The 12900-nt window shown below is 46.1% G+C and overlaps 1 protein-coding gene across 1 annotated transcript; it reads left to right on the top strand.

Moving 5' to 3' along the window:
* The first annotated feature begins 8189 nt into the window (after positions 1-8189).
* On the top strand, positions 8190-12320 carry dselb (dermatan sulfate epimerase like b). The gene has a single exon (XM_084325676.1). The coding sequence runs from the start codon at positions 8261-8263 to the stop codon at positions 11918-11920; it is 3660 nt and encodes a 1219-aa protein (XP_084181802.1). The 5' UTR covers positions 8190-8260; the 3' UTR covers positions 11921-12320.
* The last annotated feature ends 580 nt before the right edge of the window (positions 12321-12900 follow it).

The following is a 12900-nucleotide window of genomic DNA, read 5'->3' as shown; positions in this document are numbered from 1 at the left end:
CCTACTCTGTGGCTATTAGGACAAATGGCTGCCGTGGCACTCAGGGGCCAAATCTGATGATGCCTGAAGAAAGTGCATGAATCTTTGGCTTAAGTGCCCCACTACTTTGGCACAAAATGGCCTTAAGAATGTATGTAAATCTTCTCTCATACATCTAACAGGATGGGAAACGTGGCTTGGTTAACCGTCTGTTCTCCGTTCCTCTTTGTGTCCCCCTGTCAATAGAGGCCGTGCTTTGTCCCAGTGGATGTTGCAGTAAGCTGCACTGGGAACTCCTCCCCCACTCCCCTCTGCTTCAAGTCAACTGGCAGACGCCGAAAGAGCTGCAGAAACCAAAAATGTAACCCATTTGAATAATGTACACCTTGGAGAACATAGACTCTATCCTTTTGATGTGTGTGCAGTGAATAGAGAGACGACTCCTGACAGCATCAAATTAAACCCCAGCCTCTCTGAAGGTATTGTATAACCAGTGTGGAGAAGGTGTGTGTGTGTGTGTGGCGGGGGGGACCCTAACAACGTTGGAGTTGTAATCTCACTATGCAGAGAGCTAAGCCGAACACACCGCCAGTGCGCGATATATCAGTCACAGAGGGATGTTTAATTTGGCACCATGGGAGAAAATCACATGTCACTGCTTTGGTTGGGAATTACGAGAGCTGTTTATTCTGCCTCGGTACAGAGTAAATATGTCATGTTTCGCAGCCATCATCTGCATAGCAATATCCACAGATGGAGGAGCATGAACACCAAATCAATTCAGGCAGGATAGTCTCACCGTATCATGACTGTGGTGACAGAGGGGACACATCAGAGTTCACTCGTAGGTCTCCATCGGTTGTTTATTTGGTTTACATCTATTTTCTGACACTCACCGTAAAAAAACACTCCTTTGTCCTTTTTGAAGATTCAATTGCCCTCAGGGATTCTTCTAATTAGTGTCCTGAAATATTCACAGTAGGTTTTAACGATGTGGTCGCAGCGTGCTCCTCCTAGGCGCGGAACAGATACCGTGTGCAGTAAATGTTTTATGATAACAGCGCGACGCATTCCAGATCAGTGCATCGTAGCCATTAAAGGCTGTCAGGCACTTCAATCTCCTCCAGTAAAAGTATGACGGGTTGATTTCTTTATCAAAAAAACATTGTTTGTTTTTAAACGCCTATCTGCTTCGCGTATTCGCTTTTAGAGTGTGCATTCTTTAAGTAAGTATGATGGTTTTATTTTTTTTTACTGTATAACAACATCACTAGAATGTGGTAGTACTGTATGTAGAAGTGTGTGGTAGTGTCTGGAATGTAGAGGGCAATAAATAAGAAAACATTGGTCTAGTATGCAGAGTATACTGTATTGTGTAGTATTGCAACTTTAAAGGTACTGTTTAGAAACTTTAGATTATATTTTATAATTTATTTTTGCCATTTTAGCTTCACATTAACCATATAACTATATAGGAGATGTTACGTTTACATTTATCTGATGCTCAAAGTGCTTCACAGCAGTACAAAGAAAAGACACAATGAGCACAAAATTGGCAGATCAAGAGCAATGCATAAAGTGCAGACATAGAATAAGCATAAAATAGACAAAGTCAAGGTAAGGCATAGAATATTAAATCACATCGATTTTCACATTAGGATCTAAGATCTTCATAGGCCTTTGTTTACGGTTTGATTATCACTGATACACATCCTTTTAGCTTTTGTGATTTGATCACAGGGACTCGAACTCATGATGGTCATGTCATTTTTACCCGTAAATTACTCTTTATTATTGCATAACAAAAAATGTCTATCTACAGTTGTTTTGACACGAAGAAAAGCCCTGGAGGCCACACCCAGGGGCGGAGCTTCCTACAGGCGATATAGGCATTGCCTAGGGCGCCACCCAGAGGGGGGCGCCAAAATAGAAATGTAATTTTTATTTTTTAGATTTTTTTGTTGTTGCTTGGTGCAGTTTTGGCGCCCCCCTCTATATCTGCAACCATTATTTTTACATAAAAAAAATTTCTAACATAAGGGAAAATTAGCCAAAAATCTAAAACGGTCAGTCGATCTGAGCCTCGGCTTTAGGTGTTCAGTCAGAACATGCTAGAGCGCTGTGCATTGATGGGTATCGGTCAAGTGTTTATAGAATTGAGCGTCGAGGAAAGAAAGACTAACGTTAGAGAACTATGAAGAGACAAAAGCTATCCGGGTCGCAGTATAAAAAGAGAAGAAAGGAAGAAGAAGAGAAACATACCAATACCAGTATACCAATTCCCATGTTTATTACAGTACGGCACAATACACACAATTGTTAAGGGGATGCAGACCAGAGAAAGACTTTTGTCTTGTTTACATCAGGTTCATTCATTCATTCATTCTCCTCCCGATGTGTTCGTTCAACTCGCGTCTGCGACCAGCCGTTCTATCGGAGATAGGATCACATTGTGTCATGTTTTGCTAGAGGGGCGTATATGTTTATTATTCCGAATAGATCTACACGGGCTTATAGCCTATAATACGTGACATTTGAAGCAGGCACCACTGCTGTTGTAATTGTCTTGTAATAGCTGTTTCGAGTGTTTATTATTGGGTTGTTGTCGCATTCCTTCCTATACCCAGGCAAATCTGTCTTCATATCTCACGCCCCAGCGGCGATAGCGAGGGGGGGCGTACGCGTGTAGGTCAGTGGCCAATCAGAGGAACCCGGAAACACAACTGGGTTGGTAAAAGCATACACGCATACGGGATATACTATCTACATACAGTATAGTAGCATTCACACATTGCATGCTGACGGTGCCATTGAATGCATCACAAGGTCAATGGCATTACTGTATTCAGGTAAGTGGAATTTAACTCTCTTGTATTTGTAGACATGTTGCATTACCACTCAGTGCAATGAGCTCTGTACACATTGTAAAATGTCAAGCTGTTGTTTGGTTATTTGTTCTGCTTTCAACCCCACCTGTCGGTGGATAAACTCTCTAACCGCTTCGGCGTCGACTCTAGTTTGGCTGGCTGGCTCCTTGACCTCCTCCCCAGTGGAACCCAGAGGCTGAGGGTGAATGAGTGCATGTCAGCGGAGCTCTCTGCAGCTACAGATTCACCACAAGGGTGTGTCCTCTCTCACCACTCCCTTTATATTCTGTATACAGATGAGTTTGAGAGCCGATTTATCCTGAAGTTTGCGGATGACTCAGTTATAGTCGGTCTCCTGATGATTCAACTCATGCTCTGTGGTTGATTCTTTTTTAAACTGGTGCAAAAATGAATTGCTTCACCTCAATGTATCAAAGACTAAATACTTCAGACGCCATCCTCCTCCCACTCAGAGCACCTTCCTCTTCCCACTCAGGGCACCACCCTCCTCCCATTCAGAGCACCTTCCTCTTCCCACTCAGGGCACCACCCTCCTCCCACTCAGAGCACCTGTTTCAATCATTGATAACAATCTCAATGTTGAATGCAATACTGAAATGTTTGGTAGGAGAGGACTTTTCTGCCTATGGAAACTCGTCAAGTTTCATGTTGACAGGTCCCTGACGACTCTCTTCTACAAAATCCTACATAGAATCCATTTTTATCATTTCCCTTCATCTACTGGTACAGCGGTCTAAATATCAAATCCAAGAGCACACTGGCAAACATAATTAATACAAGAAGCAGAGGAATAACAGGTGTTGGGCAGAGCAGCCTGTACAACTGGCAGGTGGTGAAGAGGGCAATTTCCATCCTGTCTGACTGCACCACCCTCTTCACCAGGAGGTTCAATCCCTACCCTCTGGCCCCCGCTTCAGATTCCCCTTACCAGCAAATAGATTAATTCACCCCTAGAGCCATTACCCTCCTCAACTCAGGGAAAATTAGGTAGCTTGCCTGTCACAGATATGTACTTGTAGGATGATGTTTATGTTTATTTTCTGATTATGTGTCATATTTTATATAGGGGGACGTCGGGATAGTCATCATTGTATTGTTATCGCTGTCCTGATGGTTATGCTTGTTCATTGATGCAGTGGTGCTGAGTCTGTGTTACTCTTACTAATGTGATTCTGTGTTTGTTTTTATGTTGCACTTTATGCTGCAAAACCAATTGCCCTTTGGGGACAAATAAAGTTGAAGTTGAACATGCTCCAGCTTCCTGCTTCACAAAGAGCATGTGGTTACTGTACCTGGCAAGAGACAGAGTAGGCGACTGATCGAGAGAGACGATCAAGGTATCAGGAAGTTTTAATCACCTACTCATTGTACTGTAGTTCTTGGAAAGTTGAGTGAGGTTCCATACAATACATAGAACTGAGCGTCATTATGATGCCTGGCTCTACCAAATTAGCACCTTCCGGCTGCCCATGTTCCTGAGCAATTCAATTTGGCAGAGCCACATAGAGAGTTAATGAGTTGTGACTCAATGTTGTGAATTAGTTTAACGTTGCTTTGCGGTGGAATTTCCCTTTAAAGAAAACGGGACAAATACCAACATTAATTTTGAAACAGTTGTTACGATCCATAAACAACAGTTAGAGTGAATGGGGGGGGGGGGGGGGGCATAATCTTTGTGTTTTGGTCAGAAAGTGCTCCTCCTGCAGACTATGTTTCAGCGTGAGCCGGGCACTCTGACCACATGCAGAGATCCACAGACTGGAGAGTCTACTGCAGCTACAGCATGTGTTCTGAGGAGAAGACGGGCTTCAGAGAGCCGCCGAAATCATCTTGAAGCCTGAAACAGTTGGAGATACTCCCCCTCGCCGCCCGCTAACCACCCCCCACCCATCCGCGGCTCTCCTCAACGGCTCTCACACAGGACACGAGCGCGCGCCGAGCAAGAATCTGAGGGAGAAATTGCAATTCTGGACAGGGCTGGAGAAAGGGGAGTCTTTCATGGCCCCGGTACCCTCCTCCCTTTGCTCCCAGCACGCCACATTTTTAATAAGGGAGCCGGCTGTCTGTTCACACCCCCCCTGTTCAATATGTATGACCAGAACTTTCGTTTTTTCCACTCAGCCATCAAAGCCCAAGCTTTTTTTGTGATGCTTCAAACGGCCGGCACGAGCAGCGGGAGGAGAGGAGCGTCTACAGCTACCTGCCTATCAGCACTCTCGCTGATGGGCGCCACTTTTTTGGGGGGGGTTTAAGTTTAAGTTTATTTGGATCCCCATTAGCTGTTACAAATGGCAACAGCTATACTTTTCCTGGGGTCCACACGAAACAATAAATACAAACAAACAACATGATTAAAAATAAAACCAACAATAAACATACAAAACAATATACATACATAATCAAACATAATCCCCCATCCAACCCAACCCACCTCATTACATTAGCATTATACCAAAATATTATACAATTACTAGTAAAATTATAAAATGTTATATATCAAGCATTGTGCCTGTACCCAAAAGTAACCTCTTTACTTGCTTTTTAAAGCTTTCTTTGCTTGTTGCTTGAGTAATTATATATGGCAACCTATTCCACTGCGAGATGGCCCTATACATAGCAGTTATTTCTTATTTCCATTGCATTTGATCTCGGTAGAGGAATTGAAACATGACCCCTGGTAACTTGTCTTGTCCTGTGCTCATGTCTGTCTTGGGAACATTTTATTCTTGAGTAGACACAGTTGGTTGTTTAGACACAGTTATATTGTCTAAATCTAAGCCGTACCACCTCTCTGATCGCACATGCTTGAGATGTCACTAGGCAACCGGCGGCGAGCAATAACCTGAGGACCTCCTCCTACTCAGCCCGTGGCAAAAGGCAGCTGTGGAAAACGAGTGATTAGACTGTAGGTTTACTCCGACTGACACCGCTCAATCATCCCGGCGAGCCCGGGCTCCGTTCTAATTAGTATGGCCGCTTGGCCTCATTCTGTTCCAACTGAGACAACAATCTTTCGTCATCTGCAAGATACCATTGGATTTTGAAGTGAAACTTGTATTCATCTACAAAATGTATCCACGTAATACCCCCCCCCCCCTCAGTCTCATAGACTCCCCATTTAGGGAAGCAACTCTCTAATGAATAGGAGAAGTAATTGGCGGGGGAGGGGGGTGGTCTCTAAACGGAGATAAATTTAGTCAACAATACTCCTTAGAGGAACTGGGGGCTTGAACAGATGGACAATTAACGGAAGTGGGAATGCTTGGAGGTGGATGCAGCAGGGATGCGTTTATCCCTTGTCTCGCATGTGGAGGAGTTTCATGGGGGAGATTCTGTATGTTTCATGCACTGATACTGATGAGCACCTGTACTGTGTGTGTGTGTGTGTGTGTGTGTGCGTGTGTGTAGGTGTGTGTGTGTGTGTGTGCGTGCGCACGTCCAAATGGAGCAAAGCAACAGTGGTCTCCCCACAGCATAGCATGTAGGCTGCGCATCTGCATAGTCAATTTGAATCAGCTATCGGTACAGCTGTATACACAGTACTACAGTATACAGTGCAAATCTCCATCGTGACATGAAAATGACTTAACTTACCCAGTTTGAGGCCTAATGTAAAAGAACGCTCCATCAGTCCACGGTGTATCATGCCTCTAAAAGGGATCTGCTTTTTCGCGCTACTTAAAAGATATTAGGATGACTCATATTGCAATGCCTCTGCACTTTTATAACAAAGCAACCCACCATGGGGAACAGTGGACGCTTGGAGTGTATTGGCTAGGGGAAATTTCTGGATGAAAATACATTTTCTACAATTCAATTTCCTGTACACTGTGTAACAGGTGTATTATTGGAATAATTACTTAACCTGAATTTAATAACAAATCATCAAATATTTGATATTGGCTTCCATGCATGCAGTATGTGTAGGCCTACTGCCTTTGAGTGATGTCTGGTGGTCACACGTTTGGCTCCTCCAAGCCCTGTCCCAGTAAGCCTATACTTCAAGCTTTCTGCAGTATTCACACCATTCATCAAAACCCCATTTGAAAGCCCTAACACAGCAATGCTCTGGCATTTCCACCACATGTAATTGACTTCATTAAAGGCTACTTGCGGAAATGAATGTTGGGTGTGAAAACCCGGCTGGCGCAACTGGTGACAGACTGACAGTAATTCTCCAACGTCTCTCTCCAGAGCTGGCCGGGCGCGCCAGAGCCAGGGAGTGTGGGGGCTTATGAAGGCACGGCTCCCTCTACAGTCAGTACAGTGTAAATTTCCCATCGAATGCAGGAAAACAATCATACTGGTTGTGGCGTACGGTCGGGTCGGGATGACACACCAGAGACGCGTCCGGAGACAACGCGCACAGTTGTGCGATGCAGCATGCCCGAAAAGGCGACGGGAGCGTAAATAATCCATGGTGCAGGTGCACAAGGAACGCGTCTCCATCATTTTGGGAATGTATGTATTGTTTTGCAGTGGACAGCCGGGCAGTGTCTCGTTGTTTTAATACTTGAAGAGTGACGACAACTTTCCTCTTTTCTTACTTCTTCACGGTGACCGCAGAGGATACAGTGCGTGCGCGCGAGGCACAATGTAATTATGGGACCCGTGCGTTATCATGGAAAACCATACGATACCTGACCAAAACAGAACACTGAGCACCGAATTACATCTCTCCACCTGGACTGCACGCAATGTTATCTGCGGAGATGTGTTGTTTATTATGGTTCATGTTCATGGATGTTGCAGCTCGCTCGAGGAGAACACGGAGTGTTTGGGTCTCTGTGATTGGACCGGACACAGACTGGGGCTGACTGATGTTTGTCCAAGAGGAAATGTTTTGGCAAATAGATCAATGAGTTACTGCTGCTCGCAGGGGGGTTGTCCGTCTCCTCGTGCATCCATATTATTGTAAGGATGGAAGAAAATATGCACACATGAAATAACGATTCTGGATGGATTCAACTGACACGTCTTTTCACCCTTACATATACATGTTTGATGCGTCATCGTGGCTTTTTCTTTATTCAAGTGCACTTAGACAATGATATGTTGCCGTTGCAAACTGTTACAACATTGTTATAAGTGGACATGGATAATGGTTGTTCTAATATGGATTTCTGACACAATGGAGTTAGTGTAAAGTTTTCTTTTCGTTTTCTTTTCCTGACCACAATGCAATGGACGTTGATATTGCATATCTGAGTGAGTAGGTTCTATGGACCAAAATATCAAACTATAATTCATATGGACTCAGTTTCCTGAAGTTACATCTGGACTTCTCGAATATTGTAATACTACAACCCCCAATGAAAACCAGCAGCTAAGCAATTGCAAAAAAAAGAAAGAAAAAAGAAAAGAAAAAGAAATGCAGTATAGTCTGTCCTAATATGAACAAAAACATTTCTTGCACCATGGCTATCAATTGGGTTGTATATTCTGTATTCATGATGTCTCTGCTCGGAGTGGGGAGCCCTTTTTCTGGGGTCTTCAATGGTTCAGACAAGGATATTTTCACAGACAACTTGCCGCGGGTCAAGCTGACACAGGGAAAAGTGGTGGAGCAGAGGAAGCTTCAGTCCACCGCTTCCCACCCTAACCTATACTTTAACCAAGTGGATGTACTACTCTTAAGGCAAAAGTCCTCTACCACCCACAGCCAGATATTCAAAGTCATCCGGGCGGCCGTCCTCGCCATGCTGTCGAATGTGGCTTTTTACCTGCCTCCCGTGAAGCACGAGGACTTTACCGGCAAGTGGAATGAGATTTATGGAAACAACCTGCCGTCCCTGGCACTCTACTGTGTGCTGTGCCCAGAGGACTCCGGTGCCCTGCAGTTTCTCGTTAAGTATATGGATAGGATGGCGGAGTATCCAAATTGGAAGGTGACCAGTGCTCCTAACGATGAGGTTCCCATGGCACACTCCCTCACCGGGTTTGCCACCGCCTATGACTTTGTTTACTCGTATCTGGACAAGCAGCGGCGGGACATTTACCTCAGGAGAATCCGCTCTGAGACAGAGGAGTTGTACGAGCTGTCCAAGTACAGGGGCTGGGGGAAGCAGTACCTCCAGAACCACCAGACCACTAATATATTAGCCGTCCTGACTGGCGCAATAGTGGTGGGGGCGCACGACGACCAGGAGCCTATGATCTGGAAGCAGGTGGCGGTGAACTACATGGAGAAGACCATGTTTCTCCTAAACCACATTGTCGACGGGTCACTAGACGAGGGAGTAGCCTACGGCAGCTACACAGCCAAGTCCATCACGCAATATGTCTTTTTAGCGCAGCGTCACTTCAGCATCGACAACATGCAGAACAACTGGCTGCGGGGACATTTCTGGTTCTATTACGCCACCCTGTTGCCAGGCTTCCAGAGAACGGTTGGCATAGCAGATTCCAACTACAATTGGTTCTATGGGCCAGAGAGCCAACTTGTTTTCCTTGACACGTTTATTATGAAAAATGGAACTGGGAACTGGCTAGCTCAGCAGATTAGGAAACACAGGCCCAAGGATGGTCCCATGGGCCAGTCCTCTGCCCAGCGCTGGACCACCCTCCACACAGAATACATCTGGTACAATGCCCACCTCACGCCACAGCCTCCACATGGCTTTGGCAAGGCCAGGATGCACATTTTTTCCAACTGGGGTGTGGTGACATATGGAGCAGGACTTCCCACCGGCCAGGGTAACACATTTGTCTCCTTTAAATCTGGGAAGCTTGGTGGCCGTGCGGTGTACGATATTGTCCACGACAAGCCGTACTCCTGGGTGGATGGCTGGAACAGCTTCAACCCAGGGCACGAGCACCCAGACCAGAACTCTTTCACTTTTGCACCTAACGGCCAGGTATTTGTGTCTGAGGCACTTTATGGTCCCAAGTATAGCTATCTGAACAATGTGTTAGTGTTCGGCCCGTCTCCCACCAGCCAGTGTAACGGTCCATGGGAGGGCCAGCTGGGGGAGTGTGCCAAGTGGCTGCGATGGACTGATGAAGGGGTGGGAGATGCAGCAGGAGAGGTGATCGTTGCCTCCTCGCACAGAGACACCATGTTTGTGAGCGGGGAGGCGGTGGCGGCTTATTCCCCAGCCATGAGACTGAAGAGCGTGTACAGAGCTCTGGTTCTGCTCAACTCCCAGACTTTGCTGGTGCTCGACCACGTCGAGAAGTTAGACAATTCCCCCATTAACTCACTCAGCGCATTCTTCCACAACCTGGACATTGACTTTAAGTATGTCCCCTTTAAATTCATGGACAAGTACAATGGGGCATTGATGGACGTGTGGGACGCCCATTATAAAATGTTCTGGTTTGATGCCCAGGGTCACAGCCCCGACACCAGGATACAGGAGGCGGAGCAGGCGGCCGAGTTCAAAAAAAGATGGACGCAGTATGTCAATGTCACTTTTCCGATGACAGGCACAGTCGGCAGAGTAGCTTACGTGATGCACGGACCATATGTCAAAGTGTCAAATTGTAGATTCATTGACAACAGCAAAAACGGAGTGAGGCTTTCCTTAATCATAAATAACACTGAGAAAATAGTTTCCATTGCGACTAATTACAAAGACATAGGAGCCAGGCTAAGTTATTTAGGATTTGGGGGGCATTGTAAAGTGGAGGATAGAAATCAAATCACCCGTTATGGCCTGGGCACACAGATCATTCCTAAACAAATCAGCACAGATAATCAGCTGTTTGATTTTGGATTCACAGTCAATGTGATAGCAGGAGTTATTCTCTGTGTGGCGATTGGATTTTTGACCCTGCAGAGGAAGTTTTATGTCTGTTTCAGCAGGCTGATGCGCTACTCGCTCCTCTCCGTGCTCCTACTGTGGATAGCCGAGCTGCTCTTTGTGTCCAACAGCTGCGATCGGCTCCTCTGTGGGGTGAAATGGAAAGGCGTCGGCGCAGACGCTGAAGCGAACAAACAAATGAGACTTTATGACCAGCATCAGTTCCCCCTCCCGACCGTCATCATCACAACCCTGCCCGGGTCCGGCTCTGAGATACTCAAGCACCTTTTCTACAACAGCTCCGACTTTGTCTACATACGAGTTCCCACGGAGCACTTGGACATCCCAGAGACGGAGTTCGAGTTCGACTCCCTGGTGGACGCCTGCGAGTGGTCAAAGGCGGACGCCGCGCGTGGACGCTTTAAAATCATCCAGGGCTGGCTGCATTCGCTGGTCCACAACACCAAGCTGCACTTGCAGAACATACAGCTGGCGGAGGGCAGTAGGATCAAACAGCCGCTGAGAGCCGGGCCCTCCAGAGACAGGAGGAAGAGGGCCAGGAGGAGAGAACCAGCGGCTGAGCTGAAGGGCAAGCTGAGGGCCAGTCTGGACAGAGACGCGGAGTACGTCAGGGAGATGAGACGGCATGTCATCGAGTACCCCAACGCCCGCGTGGTCCTGAACATGAGGAGCGGGAGCTGGGCTCTCAAATTGCCCTTCGTACAGGAGGCTGTGGGCCCCTCTCTGAGGACCATTTATTTGGTACGAGACCCTCGGGCGTGGATTTATCTCATGTTGTATAACAGCAAACCCAGCCTCTACACCCTGAAGAACATCCCTCAGCACCTGTCCCTGATATTCAAGGAGGACGCCGGGATCCGTGATGGGTGTCCAAATGTGGCGCCGGAATTCAGAATGATCCAGAGGCTCCTGACCCGTGCGGAGAGCAACGCTGTCCTGCTGCTGGCCCATCTGTGGCTGGCTCACACATCTGCAGCTCTGCGGGTGAGCGAGAGTCTCCCAGCGGAGGCCTACCTCCGGGTGAGGTTTGAGGATGTAGTTGTCTTCCCCCAGGACACAGCTGAGAGAATACACACGTTCCTGGGGGTCCCCGTATCACCCGCAGCCCTCAACCAACTCCTGTTCACCACATCCACCAACCTGTATAACCTAATGTACGAGGGAGACATATCGCCAGCTAACATTAATATATGGAAACAGAATATGCCTCGAAAGGACATCAGACTGATAGAGGACACGTGTGGCAGCGTGATGAGGAAGCTGGGTTACACCAGGTTTGTCAGTTAACACACCGTTACCGCTGCGGGTCAGCCGAGCAGAGTCGTCTTTGTTTACTGTAGCTGCCTATCATTTTCTTTGTGTTCTGTAAACTCGTATTTTGCACTGAACTATGATGTAAAAAGAAGTTGTCACAGACGAGGACTGAACATCAAAAAGGGTAGCTTTATTATGTGTGTGTTCCAAGTTTTCCTTTTTGTTTTGTTACTTGTATCTGTTTGGGTGTATGTGAGGTGTGTCATACCTAAATATGGCAACCTGCATTTGCAAGGGAGAAATGTTTTACATTAAAATAAGGTGAAGGAAGCTTTAATAGTAATTTTATTTTATTGTTGTCCCCCCCCCCCCCCCCATATCCCCTCAGCCCTCACTTGCAGCACTCTTTTTTTGAGTGAACTTTTGCTGTTGTACATGCAGTTGTCTCTTGAGGGGGGAAACCACTGAATCTTTTTTTTTTATTCTTTTTTACTTTGAAATATATTATTCCTACACCCTAGGACAGTTCAGTCTTTATCAGTGAATATTCGCTATTGTCTCACATAACCGAAAACAAGTCCGTATTCAGTGATGTAATGTCCAGCTACAAATTTAGCATTTGGATGCATTTGAAAAGGTGACGACACCCAGAAGATTTCACGTTTTCTAGTTTAGAGCCTATAATGCCGACACGGATATAAAAGTACTGTAACTCTGACAAACATTCCACGCCTCCACAGTTGTCAATGTGGGATCTCCACGCTGTACATCTGTATTACATCATGACAAATAGGAGTCTTGGTTTCCAGGCTGCCGGCTTTGGGAGAGACAGGCTGCACTGTCCTAAATCATAACGTGAAATCCTCACTCGAGTGCTATTCCCCTTTAAGAAATTGACAAAACACTGCAATGTACAGACTATTTTTGGAAAGCTGTTGGTGGACGAGAGAAATCTGGTTCTGTGCTTTATTGTTCTAAAATAGAAATATATATATATAACATGGACTGTATTT

The sequence above is a fragment of the Notolepis coatsorum genome (genome assembly GCF_963971535.1).
Source record: "Notolepis coatsorum genome assembly, chromosome: 12".
NCBI lineage: Eukaryota > Metazoa > Chordata > Actinopteri > Aulopiformes > Paralepididae > Notolepis > Notolepis coatsorum.
Note: the sequence above shows the minus strand (reverse complement) of the source record. Positions and strands in the feature narration are given on the sequence as shown.

Excerpts from the sequence above, each read along its gene's own strand:
- dselb (XM_084325676.1), top strand. The coding sequence starts at position 8,261 with ATGAACAAAAACATTTCTTGCACCATGGCTATCAATTGGGTTGTATAT.